Genomic DNA, 15,481 nt, shown 5'->3' with positions numbered 1-15,481 from the left:
GAGACAGGGTTGAGAATGAAAGACGCGGGGGGGGGGGGGATTGGTGGAGAAGTTCCAGAGAAGCAATCTGGAGAGCACCGTCCATGAGAAAGGGCTGGAGGAGCCTCCCCTTGCACGCCTGCCACGCCCTCCTCCCAGCCCCCGGAGGTGGGGAGGCTCCCAGTGCCGCTCCGTCGGCTCACACCTCCCTCTGACCCCAGTGAGCAAGCGGCCCGGTGCCAACCCCGGGGGCCACAGTCCGCCTGAGGCTGAGGCGAGCGGGCAAAGCTGCGGCGTCGAGGCCCGCGGTGGGCGCACGCTCCCCGGTTACCTGAGCGGCTGGAAGGCTCGACAAGCCCGAAACAGCTGAGCAGCAGCAGCAGCTCGAGCCCCGCTGCCCCGCAAGGCGTCGCCCAGCGCGTCCTCATCCCGAGCGCTTGTCCGGGGTGCACGGCTGCACGCGGTACCCACTTCTCTGTGGAGCACGCCTACCGCGCCCCTCCCAGGGCCTCGCCTCGGCCGCGCAGGCCCCGCCCCTGCCTCTCTCGGCCAATCAGAGCAGCGTCTTGTGTGTTTTCTCCCCCCCCCCCCCGCCCCCGCACCTTCCCTCCTCGTGGCTAACTAGCAGGGCATCTGGGGGCGGGCCGGTTGGAGGAGGAGGATGGAGGTTGGGAGGGGAGAAGCTCCAGGCATGAACTGGGGATCCCTCCCCGGCCTCTTAATCAGCAGAGTTGGGACGACACTGCCCTTCCCTGGCACTTGGCACTACCCTCATGAGTGGGTTCATCAGTTTAGGGCTTGCCCCGCCCCCCCCCCCCTTTCGTTCCAGCACGGCAGTCTTCCCTGGTTGGTCTGGAAAGGCATTGCCTCTCTTCCTACTCCAGACCAGGCCTGAGGTCATTCCTTTCGTGGGTGTTTGTGGACAAGCCAAAGGATTCAGTCGTCCTTGGCAACCTTTAAGGTGTTTTGATAGTGCAAACAAAGGTGAGACAGTGACACAATACGGTTTGTCCCACACTGTTGAAAGAATGAAAAGCGAAGGTTATATTCTAGTTGCAGTAATTAGGAATTTAGGCTTTTTAGCATTTGACCTTTGAAAGTAATTTCAGGTGATTTTTAAAAATAATTCAGTGGTAATAACAATACAGTAGAAATGTGGAAGTCTGCACTTAGAATCTAAAACTCAAGTCGCATGCACTTCCTCCCTGTGGCCAACACCGTCACAAATAGATCAACTTCTAAATGACCTAAATTGCTGAATATATATGCCCTGTATTTTAAAACTAATGTTAACTGAGTATAGAGTGGGATGGCCACACTCCCTGTTTTCCAAAGGTGTTTCCATGAGGGTATGCCTGAGTGGTCTTCCCTGATTCCAACTGACAAGGCTTCACTGGTGTCTCTGTTCTCTCCCCAGGTTCTGGCCTCTCATTTAATGGATATAGTAAATGCTTAAAATCAGAGGAAGTGAGCACTCCCTGAGATAGGAAATATCCTTGCCCTTTCCAGCTCACTGAGTACTAGGGAGGTCTACACAGTAACTCAGGGCAAAATCACAGAAAGTGTAAAGGAGTCAATAAGTCAACTGGAATTTGAATGGTGGTTAGGAATTTGACTAGGTATAGTTGGCAGGAAAAGGTGACAGAACTGATGTGGGAAGTGTCAAGTAGAGTTCATGTAACTGCTTGGTGGTGTACATGTGCATTCAGGCCTGCATGTGTGGGCGAGGGACAGGAAAATGGTGGGCTAGATGGCTTAAGTGAAAAGCCAGATAACAGAAAGATGAGTTGTGACAAGTTTCTGAAGGGCCATGAATGTGATACTGACAACTTCAACTTTATTTTTTAAGGGACAGAGAGTGGAAATTCTGAGTAAAAGAACCTGTGGCTGATGAAGTCCCCTCTGCATCTGTAGCTGCTTGCCTTTCTTCCTTAGCCTGTCCTGTGTGGAGCTGCTGGAAGGCAGTGGTCTTAATCATGATCACATATGCCCCCAATACTGGGGGCACAGAGCCTGTGCCAGAGGAAGCTCTAAATAAATTTCAGTTTAATTAGTGCGCAAATTTCTGCAGCTGCCATCTTGGTTCCTACTTGTATTATCACAGACCACAGCAGTTTCTCATCTGACCTCATTGCCAGCAGTCATTGACTATCTCTGGCAAAGGCAGAGATGCCTTTGCTCTAAACACTTTGGAACCTATGCTCATTCTACTCAATTCCTTTCAGTGATGCATGTTTATAACAACTCCCAATTGGCAGTTTAGGGCGATTTTGAACCCTTGAAATTGTATGCAGCTTTATATATGTGCCTTTTCTTTGGAGGAAGAATTCAAGGCTCCAGTGAGAGTCTCAATGAGCCAATGACATGGAAAGAGAACTCCATGTAACATAAAGGAAGTTCTTCTATGATCTGACCCTTTTGTTCTTTTTATTTATTTTTTTGTTTTATTTATTTATTATTTTGTTATTGTAGAGGGGTTACAGTTACATAAATCAGGTAATGAGTAATGAGTACAATTCTTTTTGAACCATCTCTCCCTTTCTGTAGCTTTCTCCTGATTTTTCCCTTCCATTCTCACCCATTTTCCACATAGTGTCTAGTAAGTACTATTGTTGTATTTGTTCACCCTTATTCCATTCCTGTGCCCTCTCTTACCCTCCCAAATACAAACTAACAAGACAAAAGCTAGCAAGATAAATAGAAAGCCCATGGATAGGAAAAAATATTTACTAGCCATGCATCAGACAAAGGCCTCACATCTAAAATATACTTAGAGCTCAAAAAATTACCTCCCCCACAACTAAATCCTCAAAACTCAACAACCCCATCAATAAATGGGCTAGAGACTTAAAGAGACTTCTCTGAGGAAGAAAAAAGAATGGCCTTTTGTTCTTTTATCCCATTCCATGTCACTCCTTGGTTCTAGCAACTTGCTTGAGCCTGTCTTGCCTTTTTCTACTCATCCCTTAAGTATCTGCTCAAAATTCACACTTTATATGAACCTTTCTAAGGGGCCCTTGTGATTACCCTCCTAATGTCTGAGTTCACTTGGCATTTAACATGAAAAATCTGCTGCTATTTGTTTCTTTAAGGACATGTACACTGATACTTTAACCTACATTATAGAACCTTAATAAATATTTATAATTAATGGTGACAGTAGAAGCAGTGCATTTTTTCAGGACATATCATATTGAATGTAGTAGCTTCCAGGAGATCTGTCTTTATGGACTTTGCATTCTAGATGGCATTCCTCTGTGACAGGTTTTGAAGACATCCACAATGTTTTCCTCATAGCACCTAGCACATCTGGGTTAGGAGTTATGTCCTTGATAATTTCTCTCTCTCTCTCTCTCTCTCTCTCTCTCTCTCTCTCTCTCTCTCTCTCTCTCTCTCTCTCTCTCTCCGTCCCTTCCTCTCTTGTCACCAGGCTGCAGGCTCCATGAAGGCAGCAACTATGTATGCTTTATTCCAAATATTTGGCGTGATTTGCTAGATGCACGAATAACCGTATAGGTATCTCATAAGTGTACAGGAAACAGAAGGCCTTGGCATTTAAAAGGAGGGTTGAACGGGCTTAGGTAGGAGGTAGGGTCTTCAGATTTGATTGCCTTGGATGAGTAACATAGAGAAGGCAGAGGCCATGGAACCAATACCTTAAGCTGAAGCAGTGAAGTGAGCAACATGGCAGACATATGCAGGCCACTAGGTGCCAGGCATTGTACTATTTCCCATGTACTCTTTTGTTTGGTAAGTACTACTATTAACCTTACTGTAGAGATGTGGATAGTTTTCAATCCTTAAAGTTGCTTCTATGAGCATTTTTGTAGCTATATTTAAAAAAATTATTATTATCAACCCGAAATACAGAGGGGTTACAGTTTCATACATTACTTAGGTACTGAGTACATTTCTTGTCCAACTTGTTACCCCCTCCCTCATTTTTCTCCCACCTACCCTCCTCCCCAATCCCCCTCCCTCCAGTTGCACAGTTAGCTTACAACATATTATCTTGTAAGTGTTGCTGTTGTATTGGTTAGAGTTTCCTGAGGGTCTGTTGGTAGATGTGCAATTCCTGAGTGTAGGGAATATTTGGTATTATATTGCTAGACAATGCCAATGTGTTTTCCAATTTACAGTCTTGTCAGTGTATATCAGCATTTCACTGCTAAACACCTTCATTGACATTTTAAATTTTCTGTGGCTTCAAGCTGTATTTCTTTGATTACTAACTTGGCTGAAAAAATTTTACTGTGTTTATTGGTTATTTGTATTTCGTTTTCTCATTCTTGGACAAGGTATTTGCTTGTTTTCTCTTAGATCTATTTCCTACCCTTTCCTGCTTTGAATCCCCAGGGCTTTGAATCCTCAGGCTCCTTTGCCCATTTCCTACTTCTTAGATTGAGCCAATGGAGTTCCGGGCAGGAGATGGAAGTCTGGGAGGGGGCATTTCTTTCATCTCTGCTTTGGAACATGTCAAGTAGAGGTTATGTCTCTGTGGTTCCTGGAAGCCCCTCCCTTTGAGCTTCAAACTTTATCAGGCAACCCCAGCATGCCTCCCACTTATTCTGAGTGGTCCTTACTTTAAGGTTTCGGCTCCCATTGGGCAGTTCCACCTACTTTGCTGGTAAGATCATCCCATCTCTGCCCCTCAAATCTCATGGATAGTAATTCTTGTCATTGTTGCTTTCTGGATAGCCTCATTAACACTTGTTTTCAGCTCTTCCAAACTTCTATAGCTAGTTACTTCCCTATACAGAATTTCCTTGAACTACCTACCATGAAGGTTGTTTTTTTCTTCCCTCCTTAGTGGACTCAAAAGATACATGTGAAGTAACTATATCTTGAGACAGTATCCCAAATTGAGTGAGTAGTGATTGAGAGACAGAATATATGAAGCATATTCCAACTGCATAGAAATTTGTGTTATAGAGGATCAGTGTGGTTCACTTAAACTATGGTAATGGTGATGCCCAAAGATAATCCCAGGTTGGTAAGGAGGACCCAAGAGACTTAGATAGAGGGTTAGTCTAAAAATAAATGTTAAGCAATCCCCAACATACCATGCTAATAAAGATGCTTTTTATTCCTCTTTGTAACTATACTCTTGAGGATGATAATCATAGATGTAGGTAGGCTTGAAAGGACAAAAATAAGGTTGAGATTAAACCACATTAAAAAATAAAAGCAAAAAGTACACAGCACTTCCTCCAACAGGATTTAAATTGTAGAAGTTTTAGATAAGGAAATGCTCTACTAGGATATTTACAGAACATGGGTATAGAAGCTAGACAAAGAAAGGGTGTGGTAGACTCAATCTCTTAATGAGCTTTACGTATACACCATGCAACTATAGAATTACAGAGTTCATAGAGATCTTGGAATCTGTACCTGTCCTCTGTCTATAGACACAAAAACTGAGGCTCAAGGATTCTGTGACAGTTGTGTACGTGAGAAGCACTAGAAACATGAGATACAAACTCTTGAGAGTAATGGAAAAAATGCCCAAAGAATACCTATGAGGGCACTGTAGGGCTAGTTCCTGCTTCTCATCAGAACAAAAGTGAAATTTTGGCACCCAAGGATAAGGCACAGATCAAGAGAATTGCCTGTGTCCAAAGGAGTGTGTTGCAAGGCTCAGTAATATGTATGGGGCAGGAGTGTATTATCTTAGTGCATGGTGGGAATTCTCTAAGGAATATTCTCATCACACATGTGCAACTTGGAGAATAAGAAAACAAATTCAGATCATTGTCTGGATGGGAGAAACATGGTGAAGGGATGATGAGTTGATAGAGATATTTATTTACCATGTTTGGCAAGGAGTTGGGAAGTAGAGTGATGTGTTTGCTTTGTACTGATACAGTTGGAAGCTCTTCCCTCAGAATGAATAGCCCTCATTATCAAAATTTGTTCCAAGAAAACAACAGCTAGCATGATAAATAATCAAATCTCAGGAGTCTTCGTTCCTTAGGGAAAAGGATCAGATTTACACTTTAAAACAACTTTAACAGGGGCTAGGAATATCGCCTAGTGGCAAGAGTGCTTGCCCCGCATACATGAAGCCCTGGGTTCAATTCCCCAGCACCACATATATAGAAAAGGGCCAGAAGTGGCGCTGTGGCTCAAGTGGCAGAGTGCTAGCCTTGAGCAAAAAGAAGCCAGGGACAGTGCTCAGGCCCTGAGTCCAAGGCCCAGGACTGGCCAAAAAATAAAAACTAAAAACAACTTTAACAGAAGATAGAGAAGGCAAGTTTTTATTTTTGGGAATGTGATATGATTTTTTATCAAACTGATTAATAAAGCAGGAATATTGTTCAGGATCACTTAATCTTAAAAAGCATAAGTTTGACAATGTTGAATTCTTATTTTAAAAAATTTTTTCAAGTAAAAGCCATACTAAGAAATTTTAATTTCTGACATTACTGTCACAGTGTTACCATTTATTGACTGTTTATCAACATATATCTCCATGAAGCAGGCATCCAACTCTTCAGAACTGTATTAGTAAATTTCTGTTGCTATAACAAGACATCTGAGGCTGAGTAGTGTATAAAGAAAAGAGGTTTATTTAGTTCACAGTTTGGGAGGTTCAAGAACATTGTGTTAACATCTACTTGGCTGTGGTGAGTGCTCCCTTTTTGCTCTGTCATGTGGTAGCTGACATCACAGCAGCAGCAAATGTGACAGTGATAGATCACATGGATAAATAGGAAGCCAGAAAAACCAGGAAAGCTAGTCTTGCTTTTGAGATCTAACCAGGTCTCATGAGAACTACTTCAGTGTCCAGTGACTTGTACCTAGGAGGCTCTTAGTGTTTCCCCTAGCCATCCTGTACTATTTTCATGGTATCTGACTGTACATTGAAGTCTTTGGTTTGTTTAGTCTCTAATTTGTTTATTTCTGATTTAATTTGTACTATTTGTTTCTGTCTATTGGTTTGGAGTTTGGCTTGTTCCTATTTTTTCAAGGAGATTGAGGTGCATCATTAAAGTGTTAATTGTGATTTCTCCAATTTATGGTTGTAGGTCAGTCATAGCTATACATTTTCCTCTGAGTACTGCCTTTGGTGTTTCCCAGAGGAGCTAGTATTTTGTGTGTTCATTTTTATTAAATTCCATAAATGTTTGAATTTCCCTTCTAATATCTTCAATGATCCAATGATCATTCAGCAATGTGTTGTTCAGATTCATGAGTTAGAGACTTTTCTGTAATAGCTTTTAGTGTTGAGCTCTAGTTTTAGTCCATTGTGGTCTGATAGGGTATAAGGAATAACTTCATTTTTAAAAATTGGAGAATGTTCCATGGACTGCTGAGAATATTGTATATTCTGATGCTGCTGGGTGAAATATTCTGTATCTATCTATTAAGCCTAGTTGCTCAGTGCTATTACTTAGGTCTGAGATTTTCTTGCTCCATTCTTGCCTAGATGATCTACCCAGAGGTGACAATTATATGTTGAAGTCTCCATTGATCAATGTGTTCTAATCTCTGTGTGTTTTTAGGTCAATTATTATGTACTTGATGAAGTTGGGTGCTCCAGAATTTGGTGCATGGATGTTTAGAAATGTTATATCCTCCTGTAGGAGAGTTCCCTTCATCAGTATGGAATGCCATTCTTTGTCTTTTTTCACTAATTTTAATTTGAAGTCTATTTTTATCTGATATTAGTATTGCTATTCCAGCCTGTTTATGGGGACAATTTGCTTGAAAGATTTTATTCCACCCTTTCACTTTGAGAATGTTTCTGCTTTTGTCAGCAAGGTATATGTCTTGTAGACAACAGAAGAATGGGTCTTGCTTTGGATACAAGTAGTCACTCAATGTTTTTTAACTGGAGAGTTAAGTCCAGTGATATTGAGAGTTAAGACTGAGAGGTGTCTTGTAACTCCTGCCATGTTATCCACCTTCTTGGTGCTATGCCTCGTTTGTTCTTGCTATATTTATCTGGTTCTCTGGTAAGGAGCATTTTATCTGCTAATATCATATTCTTATTGATTTTCTGTATGCAGGACATCTTTAAACATCTTCTGTAGTGATGATTTGGTGGAAATAAATTGTTTCTTTTTCTTTGTTATGGAATGTTTTTATTTGTCCTTCATTTATGAAGGAGAGCTTTGCTGGGTGCAGAATTCTGAGTTAGTAATTGTTTGCTTTAAGGGTTTAGAATAAATCATGCCAGGCTCTTCTTGCTTTCATGGTCTCAGCTGAGAAATCTGTAGTTATTCTGACTGGTCTTCTTTCATAAGCAGTAAATCTTTTCTCTCTGACAGCTTTAAGGATCCTTTCCTTACTCTCTATTGAGGCTGTTCAGATTTCAATTGGGCAGTTGGACATTCTTTTCTGGTTTGGTGTGTTTTCTGTTACAAAGGTTTCCGGTATTTGAATAGGCCTTTCTTTTAGGATATTTGGGAAGTTCTCTGCTAGATTTTGTGAAATATGTTTCCTGTCCCTTTAGTTGCCTGCTGTTCGTCTTCCTTGATACCAAAGATTTCATCTTTGAATTGAGTCCTGATGTGCCTGCAAGTTCCTTTCTTGTTTCTTGGGTTTGTTCTGTTTAATTACCTCCTGTCACTGTATTATATCTGTACCATCTTCTAGCCTTGAGATTCTTCTACATCATCTATTCTGCCACAGAGACTTTCTACTTTATTCATTATTTCTGTTTTCTCTTTAGTCATTCCTAAGGTCCTCTACCTCTTTTTTAAAGTCTTGTTTTAGAATTTCTAAGGACTCTTTACATCACGACTTTGTTTATTTGTATTTTCCTGAAATTCTTTTAACTGGATGGTTGCTTTTTCATTGGACTCTTTTGACATGTCTTGGACTTCATTTAGCTTCTTGTTTGTGTTTTCCATGAATTCTCACATTATTCTTTGTTAGTTTCATCATGCTCATGAATTGTCTTGTATATGTTTTCAAACTTTTTATTAATTAAATCTATCAGCAATGTTTTTAATGTATCTTGTGAAGTGTCTTTTAGGTCCCTGTTTTCCTGCTCTGTTTTCAATGAGCCTCATATCATATTTCCTTGGATTAGCATAGTTCTAGTATTTCTGTAATGTGCCCTGCTCATTTACTGACCCTTTTGCTTTTATCTTTTGGGAATCTGTGATCTTCTAAATAGACTGCTCTCTGTGTTATTGGTTGACTAGGCAGCTGGTGTTCTGATACTTCACTGAGATTTACTTATCTGGGTTCTGGGCTTATAGATATCATTGAGTAAATTGTGATGTGGAGCTATACTGATGTTATTTTCCCAGGTGCCCTCCTGGCTATATGCAGCTTCAAAGGGGTGTTGCTGTCCATGGGAAGTTTTGGGGACTGTGGGGAGTTGTAGTTTGCTGGAGCAGGGGTGGGGCTGTGTCCTGGCAGTCTTTCTCAGGTAGAGTCACTAGAGCTGGTGCTGAGCTGGTTAGCAGCATTCCGTGAAGCGTCTCTTTATTCTACCATATTCTTTTTTTTTTTTTTTGCCAGTCCTGGGCCTTGGACTCAGAGCCTGAGCACTGTCTCTGGCTTCTTGCTCAAGGCTAGCACTCTGCCTCTTAAGCCACAGCTCCACTTCTGGCCATTTTCTGTACACGTGGTGCTGGGGAATTGAACCCAGGGCTTCATGTATATGAGTCAAGCACTCTTGCCACTAGGCCATATCCCCAGCCCTATTCTACCATATTCTAAATGTGTTTTTAGGCAAAATAGTCAATTTTAGTAATTTTTTATTTGAATAAACAAAGCACAGATAACAGCGCTTAGTTCATAAGATTATTGCAAACTTAAAATTGCCACAGATAGAGTAAGAAATCTATGATATTTATAAATATTTACATGTCCATTAACACAGATATTCATGTTATACAAGTTGAGAGGCCTCAATAATCTGACTCACATAAAGAAATTGAGATTTAGAGAGATTAATTTCCTCAAGGTTGTAGTTAACACATAGCAGATTTAGGACTCAAATTCAGGGTAAAGATACCTCAAGGCTTCTTTTTTTAAACTATAATACTTATGCACAGAGGGTAAACTTGAGGTTCAAAATCCTTTCCCTCACACTGGCATGCCTCATTGCGCACATCCTTCAAAGGGGTCAGTCTTAGAGAAACTCCATACCAAGTGAAAAAGTGGAGATATGTTGTCTGTCATCTGATGAACACACGACTCTATTACAGAAGAATTTCTGGACTGTACAGGTAGGAGAGAAACTGCTAGATACTAATATATGTGCATGGTAGATACTAAGGCTGATGTCACCAATTGTTTATCCAAATTGTACCAATTTAGACTTTCAGTTCCCATCACTCTATAATCATGTCAGCATTTGATTGAGCACTCTGTTCATTGCCTGTTTCCTATTTGGTGAGTTGAAACATGCTTTTTAAAAGCATTTTTCCTTTTTTACTTTTACTCCCTGTCTTTTTCTTAATGGTTTTTTGGAGTTCTTTATATATTTGGGAAATGAAACCTTTTAGTTATATGTGTATCCCGAACAATTTCCCACATTTAAGGCCTATTTTTTCTTATGATTTTTAAAATTATATTGGTACTATAAGTTTTAATTCATTCAGATGTATAATTTTTCATTTAATGAAGAATGCCTTTCCATTTTTTTTTTTTTTGGCCAGTCCTGGGGCTTGGACTCAGGGCCTGAGCACCGTCCCTGGCTTCTTCCAGCTCAAGGCTAGCACTCTGCCACCTGAGCCACAGCACCACTTCTGGCCGTTTTCTGTATATGTGGTGCTGGGGAATCGAACCCAAGGCCTCATGTATACGAGGCAGGCACTTTTGCCACTAGGCCATATCCCCAGGCCTGCCTTTCCATTTTTATTTAACATGTCCTTCCTTCCTTGAAGTGCCACATAATTATTCTCCTATGTTTTCTTGTAAATATTAAATATTCCTTTAGTAACTTGTTTGATCTGGGATACCTTGAGTATAGCTGGAGTACATGAAGAGAACAGAAATAATTTTTCTGTTTACTTAGTAATGCCAATATTATTCTTACATAGCACTCAGTATAAATCCATGGAACAATATCTGGATCTTTATATAGCATCATTAAAGTTTTTTCCATCTCTGCATCAACAGAAGTAAAATATTCTTTATATTAAGTCTCAGTTTCTGACAGGGTTGAAATATTTACCTATTTTCCTTTTTACATTTATGTTGACTATCTCAGTCCTTTTGCTTCTGCCCATGAACTTTAGAATCAATATATCAATTTCACCTCTGTGTGTGTGTGCCTTACATACACACACACACTTGCTTTGTCTTTTCATGGGAGCGGCATTTAGTCATTTAATTTAAGGATTGATAGGGAGGGAGATAATATCTTAATGATGCTGTTTTTCTTTCCTTTGTGAACAGTGTCATGCATTTGCAGAATGCTTGTCTTTTCCATCTGTCTTAATGCTTAGCTGAGGGATATGTATCTGTTTGGGCAGTTGTTTGGGCCTCATTAAAAGTTTTTGAGCAGAAAGAGTGGCATTATGAGGGCATCATTTGGATGATGTTGGTTTGAAAGTGATAGCAGTTTAATTGGAGATGTGGGGAAGGGAGAGAGAGAGCAAGAGCAAGAGCGAGTGAGAGAGAATGAGAGAGAGAAAGAGAGAGAGAGAGTGAGAGAGAGAGAGAGAAAGAGAGAGAGAGAGAGAAATTGACCAGGACCCTTGAAAAGGTCTAGAGAAATAATGACAGAAGTCATGGCAGTAGTAATGAGATAAGAGAGTTTGGAGATACTTTTTAGAAATTAAATAATTACTTGATTTTGTGGGAAAATGAAACCACCATGCATCCTGCTTCTTTTTTGTAAGAGACTGCTAAATGAAGACCTCTGGGAGATGCTAAGATTTGCCAGGAAGAATTTAATCTGTTGTGATGAAAAATTCCAATTACGGGAGGAAGTCCTTAGGGCCTCTGGTTTCAGCCTCCTGTTTTGGAAATCATATTGCTCCCTGGAGTCTAGTTAAAGGACACCTCTTCTATGAAGCCAACCCTGATTCTAACCAGTAGAATGAGATACATTACTAACAATTCAAAAATCAAAAACAGAATATAGCCTTACATAAAACATACCTTTGCTACCTTATAAATAGCTGTCATAGTTGTTTTTTTTTTTTTTTTTTTTTTCTCGCACGAGTGGTCAGATTTCTCCTCCGAGTTAATTGAAAACTAAGCAGACATTGTTAAGATTCTTTTTTTTTTTTTTTGCCAGTCCTGGGCCTTGGACTCAGGGCCTGAGCACTGTCCCTGGCTTCTTTTTGCTCAAGGCTAGCACTCTGCCACTTGAGCCGCAGCGCCACTCCTGGCCATTTTCTGTATATGTGGTGCTGGGGAATCGAACCGAGGGCTTCATGTATACGAGGCAAGCGCTCTTGCCACTAGGCCATATACCCAGCCCCAAGATTCTTAATTGTGGTTCTACTTTGTTCTCAGTGAGAAGAGTTGATAACTGTACATGAATATCTATGTGTATATATGTATGTGTTTGTTATTAAAGATGTACATTTGGGTTTGTTTCTTATGTCTTTATCTTTGATTTTTTTTATTAAATTTTATTGACAAGGTGTTGTGCAAATGGAGTACAGTTACATAATAAGGCAGTGAGTACATTTCTTGTCTTTGATATTTTAAGGTCTGTTCATAATGTTAAGTGATACATTGCTATTTCCATATTGGATACTGAGAGTACTTTAGTTGTTGATGTTTTTTAGTATGACGTAAATGCCTTCCAATCTTTGTCTCCACTTGCTCTTACTTTGTCATAATTATGATTCTTAGACTGCGATTTTCATATTCTAGAGCCTTTGACAGCCCATCACTAAAGTTCCTGATGAAAGGTGTGCACAGGTTGTGATACCCTGCTCTACATGACCTTGTCAGCTCCAGGCACCTACCTCTAAGACACCCTGTCTCTGAGCGGCATAGTCAAAAATGCAATAACATTTGTTAGAATGAGTTCCCCCAAAATATATTGGGCTGAAGATTTGTGTGAAAGTGCCCTGGTGAAGACAATCTGCAAATAAAAATTAGGGAGTTTGTTCTGCTGTCACAGGACTGTATAGGTAGAATGTATTCCTGCGGGAGTGGGAAACTAGTAGGATAGTAGGGGGACATAGGATGAGGAAGAACAGAAAGACAAGAGTGGGATGTCAAGTGAAGTCCCACAGAAGATTCGTTATGTCTGTTCTGGGAGAGTGGGGGTAACATAAGTCACATCATAGACAATCCCAGTGGAGGCTGGAAGCTGGGGTATTTATATTTCCATGCTTGTCAGTCCTTGGCTAAACTCGGAGGGCCAGTAATTCCCAGGCACTGTCTACTTCCTGTGAATGCCGAAAAAGTTGGCCTCATGCATGCTGAGGGCTACCTCTAACAATGAAACACAATGCTAAGCTGTTGTGAGTAGAAGTGTGTCAGAAGTAGCCAGGAGCCAGTGGCTCATGCTCGTAATCCTAGTTACTCAGGAGGTTGAGATCTGAAGATGGTGATTCAAAGACATCCCCGACAAGAAAGTCTGTGAGACTCTTATCTCCAATTAAAACAACAAAAATCCAGAAGTGGAGTTATGACTCAAATGGTGGAGTTCTAACCTTGAACACAAAAGTTCAGGGATAGCACTTGGGCCCTGATTTTAAGCCTCAGAACCACACATACACACAAAAGGTGAATCCAAAGTGAAGTGTACAGTGTTGAGAGAAGATCTGCATGGAGCTCTGCCATTAGGTTCTATAGGCTTAGTATGAGAAATTTCTCAGTAGGAGTTAGTGTGATTAATGTGACAAATCAGATCTCCTCTCTTAGGGATTCTGGGTATGAGATAGGCAGATGTTAGAACTCATGAGGCAGAATGATCCAGAAGCAAAAAGTAGAGCGATCTGAAAAGAATTGAAGCACAATTATGTGAATGTGGTATGTGTGCATGACGAGAAAAGGTGTGAGTGGATGTGTGTACATACTGATCCTGTTGCACATTCTTGAGAAGTGGTATTTTTTTGCTCTGACACATTCAAAAAAGAGTAATTGGTATGATTCTCTCCTAAGAGCCACATGTTCAAATTTATGGGTTGCTCTACTTTGTTATTTTGCTTCCTTTTGTTTTCCCTCTTCTTTATTTGTATATGTCAGATGACATGTGGGTTCTGATTGGGAGGACTTTAATTATTATTGAACTCAACTTTCTGTGATTTTCATATGGGTTGTGGTGTCTCTGATGAATTATTGTTGAACTGAAAGTGTGGTTAACACTTTTCTCCCTCAGAGGTAAAGACAACTTCATGGTGGGTAGTAGGTAGTTGCTCACACATTTTAAGATTTGGAATTCATCTTCTGACTAAAAGTACTTCAGCCTCTCAACTTCTACCCAGCTCTCAATTCTCCATTTATCATGCATTTCTGATGAGTATATTGAAGTTGTTAAAATGCAAATGTTTTCTGGAAATAAGCCATAGCAGTTAACAATCTATTTAAGTTCATATACTTGTGTGTGGTGATGTAGCTAAAGAATTACAAAGCTTTGGTTCCACAGTCAGCAATATCTTAAATCTAGACTAGAAGAAGGATTTAGATCAGTGCCTGAACTGTATTTGTGTTGCACAGTAGCTGATATTTTGAAAATGATGATTTCATATTTTGATTATATTGAGGATAAAAGAAATAATCAAGATATGTTTTTTTTTTTTTTTTGCCAATCCTGGGCCTTGGACTCAGGGCCTGAGCACTGTCCCCAGCTTCTTTTGGCTCAAGGCTAGCACTCTACCACTTGAGCCACAGCGCCACTTCTGGCCGTTTTCTATATATGTTGTGCTGGGGAATCAAACCCAGGGCTTCATTTATATGAGGCAAACACTCTTGCCACTAGGCCATATTCCCAGCCCAAGATATGGTTTTTCTCCTCAGATATCTTTCTCAGTGCAACAATAGAGTGTTAAAGCAAGAGTCACAGTTTAAAGAAAGACAGTTTAATGGAAGACATGGCTAATTTTGCTTGGATTTATTATGGAAAAGTTTCCAAGATAGGAGGCTATGGACTAGTAAATCAACACAGAGAATGGGAAAGGTTGTCCTAAAAGGTAAAGGGCTGGAGAGAAGATGGCACTGTCACAAGGAGGCAGCCCAACTCACTCCAACCAAATAGTGAGCTGGGAACTCCAACATCCAATGCCCCATCAAGAGACCAGCAAACCCATCAACCAGAACAAACAGAGAAACACAGGAAATAAAAAAGAACAAAGAAAGAAAAGCCTATAACCTGCATGGAGCTGGAAAACCTCCGGGGTACCCTCACCACCCCGCCCAAACAGGGCCAGGCTGGGAAAGTGGCCACAGTGCTGGTAAACGAGACCACAGATCATCAGCGACCACAGAAGCAATAGCAGAAAAGTCCCGCCGCAAGTGCAGAGATCAGACAGCATTAGCTCCAGACTGGACCGAGACAGATGGCTGCGTGGGACCGGTGGCACAGGACCGAATGGCTGGGACCAGACCAGACAATAACAGCGGGGGA

The 15,481-nt window shown here is 40.8% G+C and overlaps 1 protein-coding gene across 1 annotated transcript in view; it reads right to left on the bottom strand.

The window, feature by feature from the left end:
- Nucleotides 1-450, bottom strand: part of Ly75 (lymphocyte antigen 75) — an 86,898-nt gene extending 86,448 nt beyond the window's left edge. Inside the window, exon 1 of the mRNA XM_048345378.1 lies at nucleotides 311-450. Within this exon, the coding sequence (XP_048201335.1) occupies nucleotides 311-407 (97 nt within the window). The 5' untranslated portion in view covers nucleotides 408-450. The remainder of the gene's footprint in view (nucleotides 1-310) is intronic.
- Nucleotides 451-15,481: the final 15,031 nt, after the last annotated feature.

Source organism: Perognathus longimembris, chromosome 4, assembly GCF_023159225.1.
Source record: "Perognathus longimembris pacificus isolate PPM17 chromosome 4, ASM2315922v1, whole genome shotgun sequence".
NCBI classification, from domain to species: domain Eukaryota; kingdom Metazoa; phylum Chordata; class Mammalia; order Rodentia; family Heteromyidae; genus Perognathus; species Perognathus longimembris.
The sequence above is the reverse complement of the archived record's forward strand: the minus strand, read 5'-3'. Positions and strand labels throughout refer to the sequence as shown.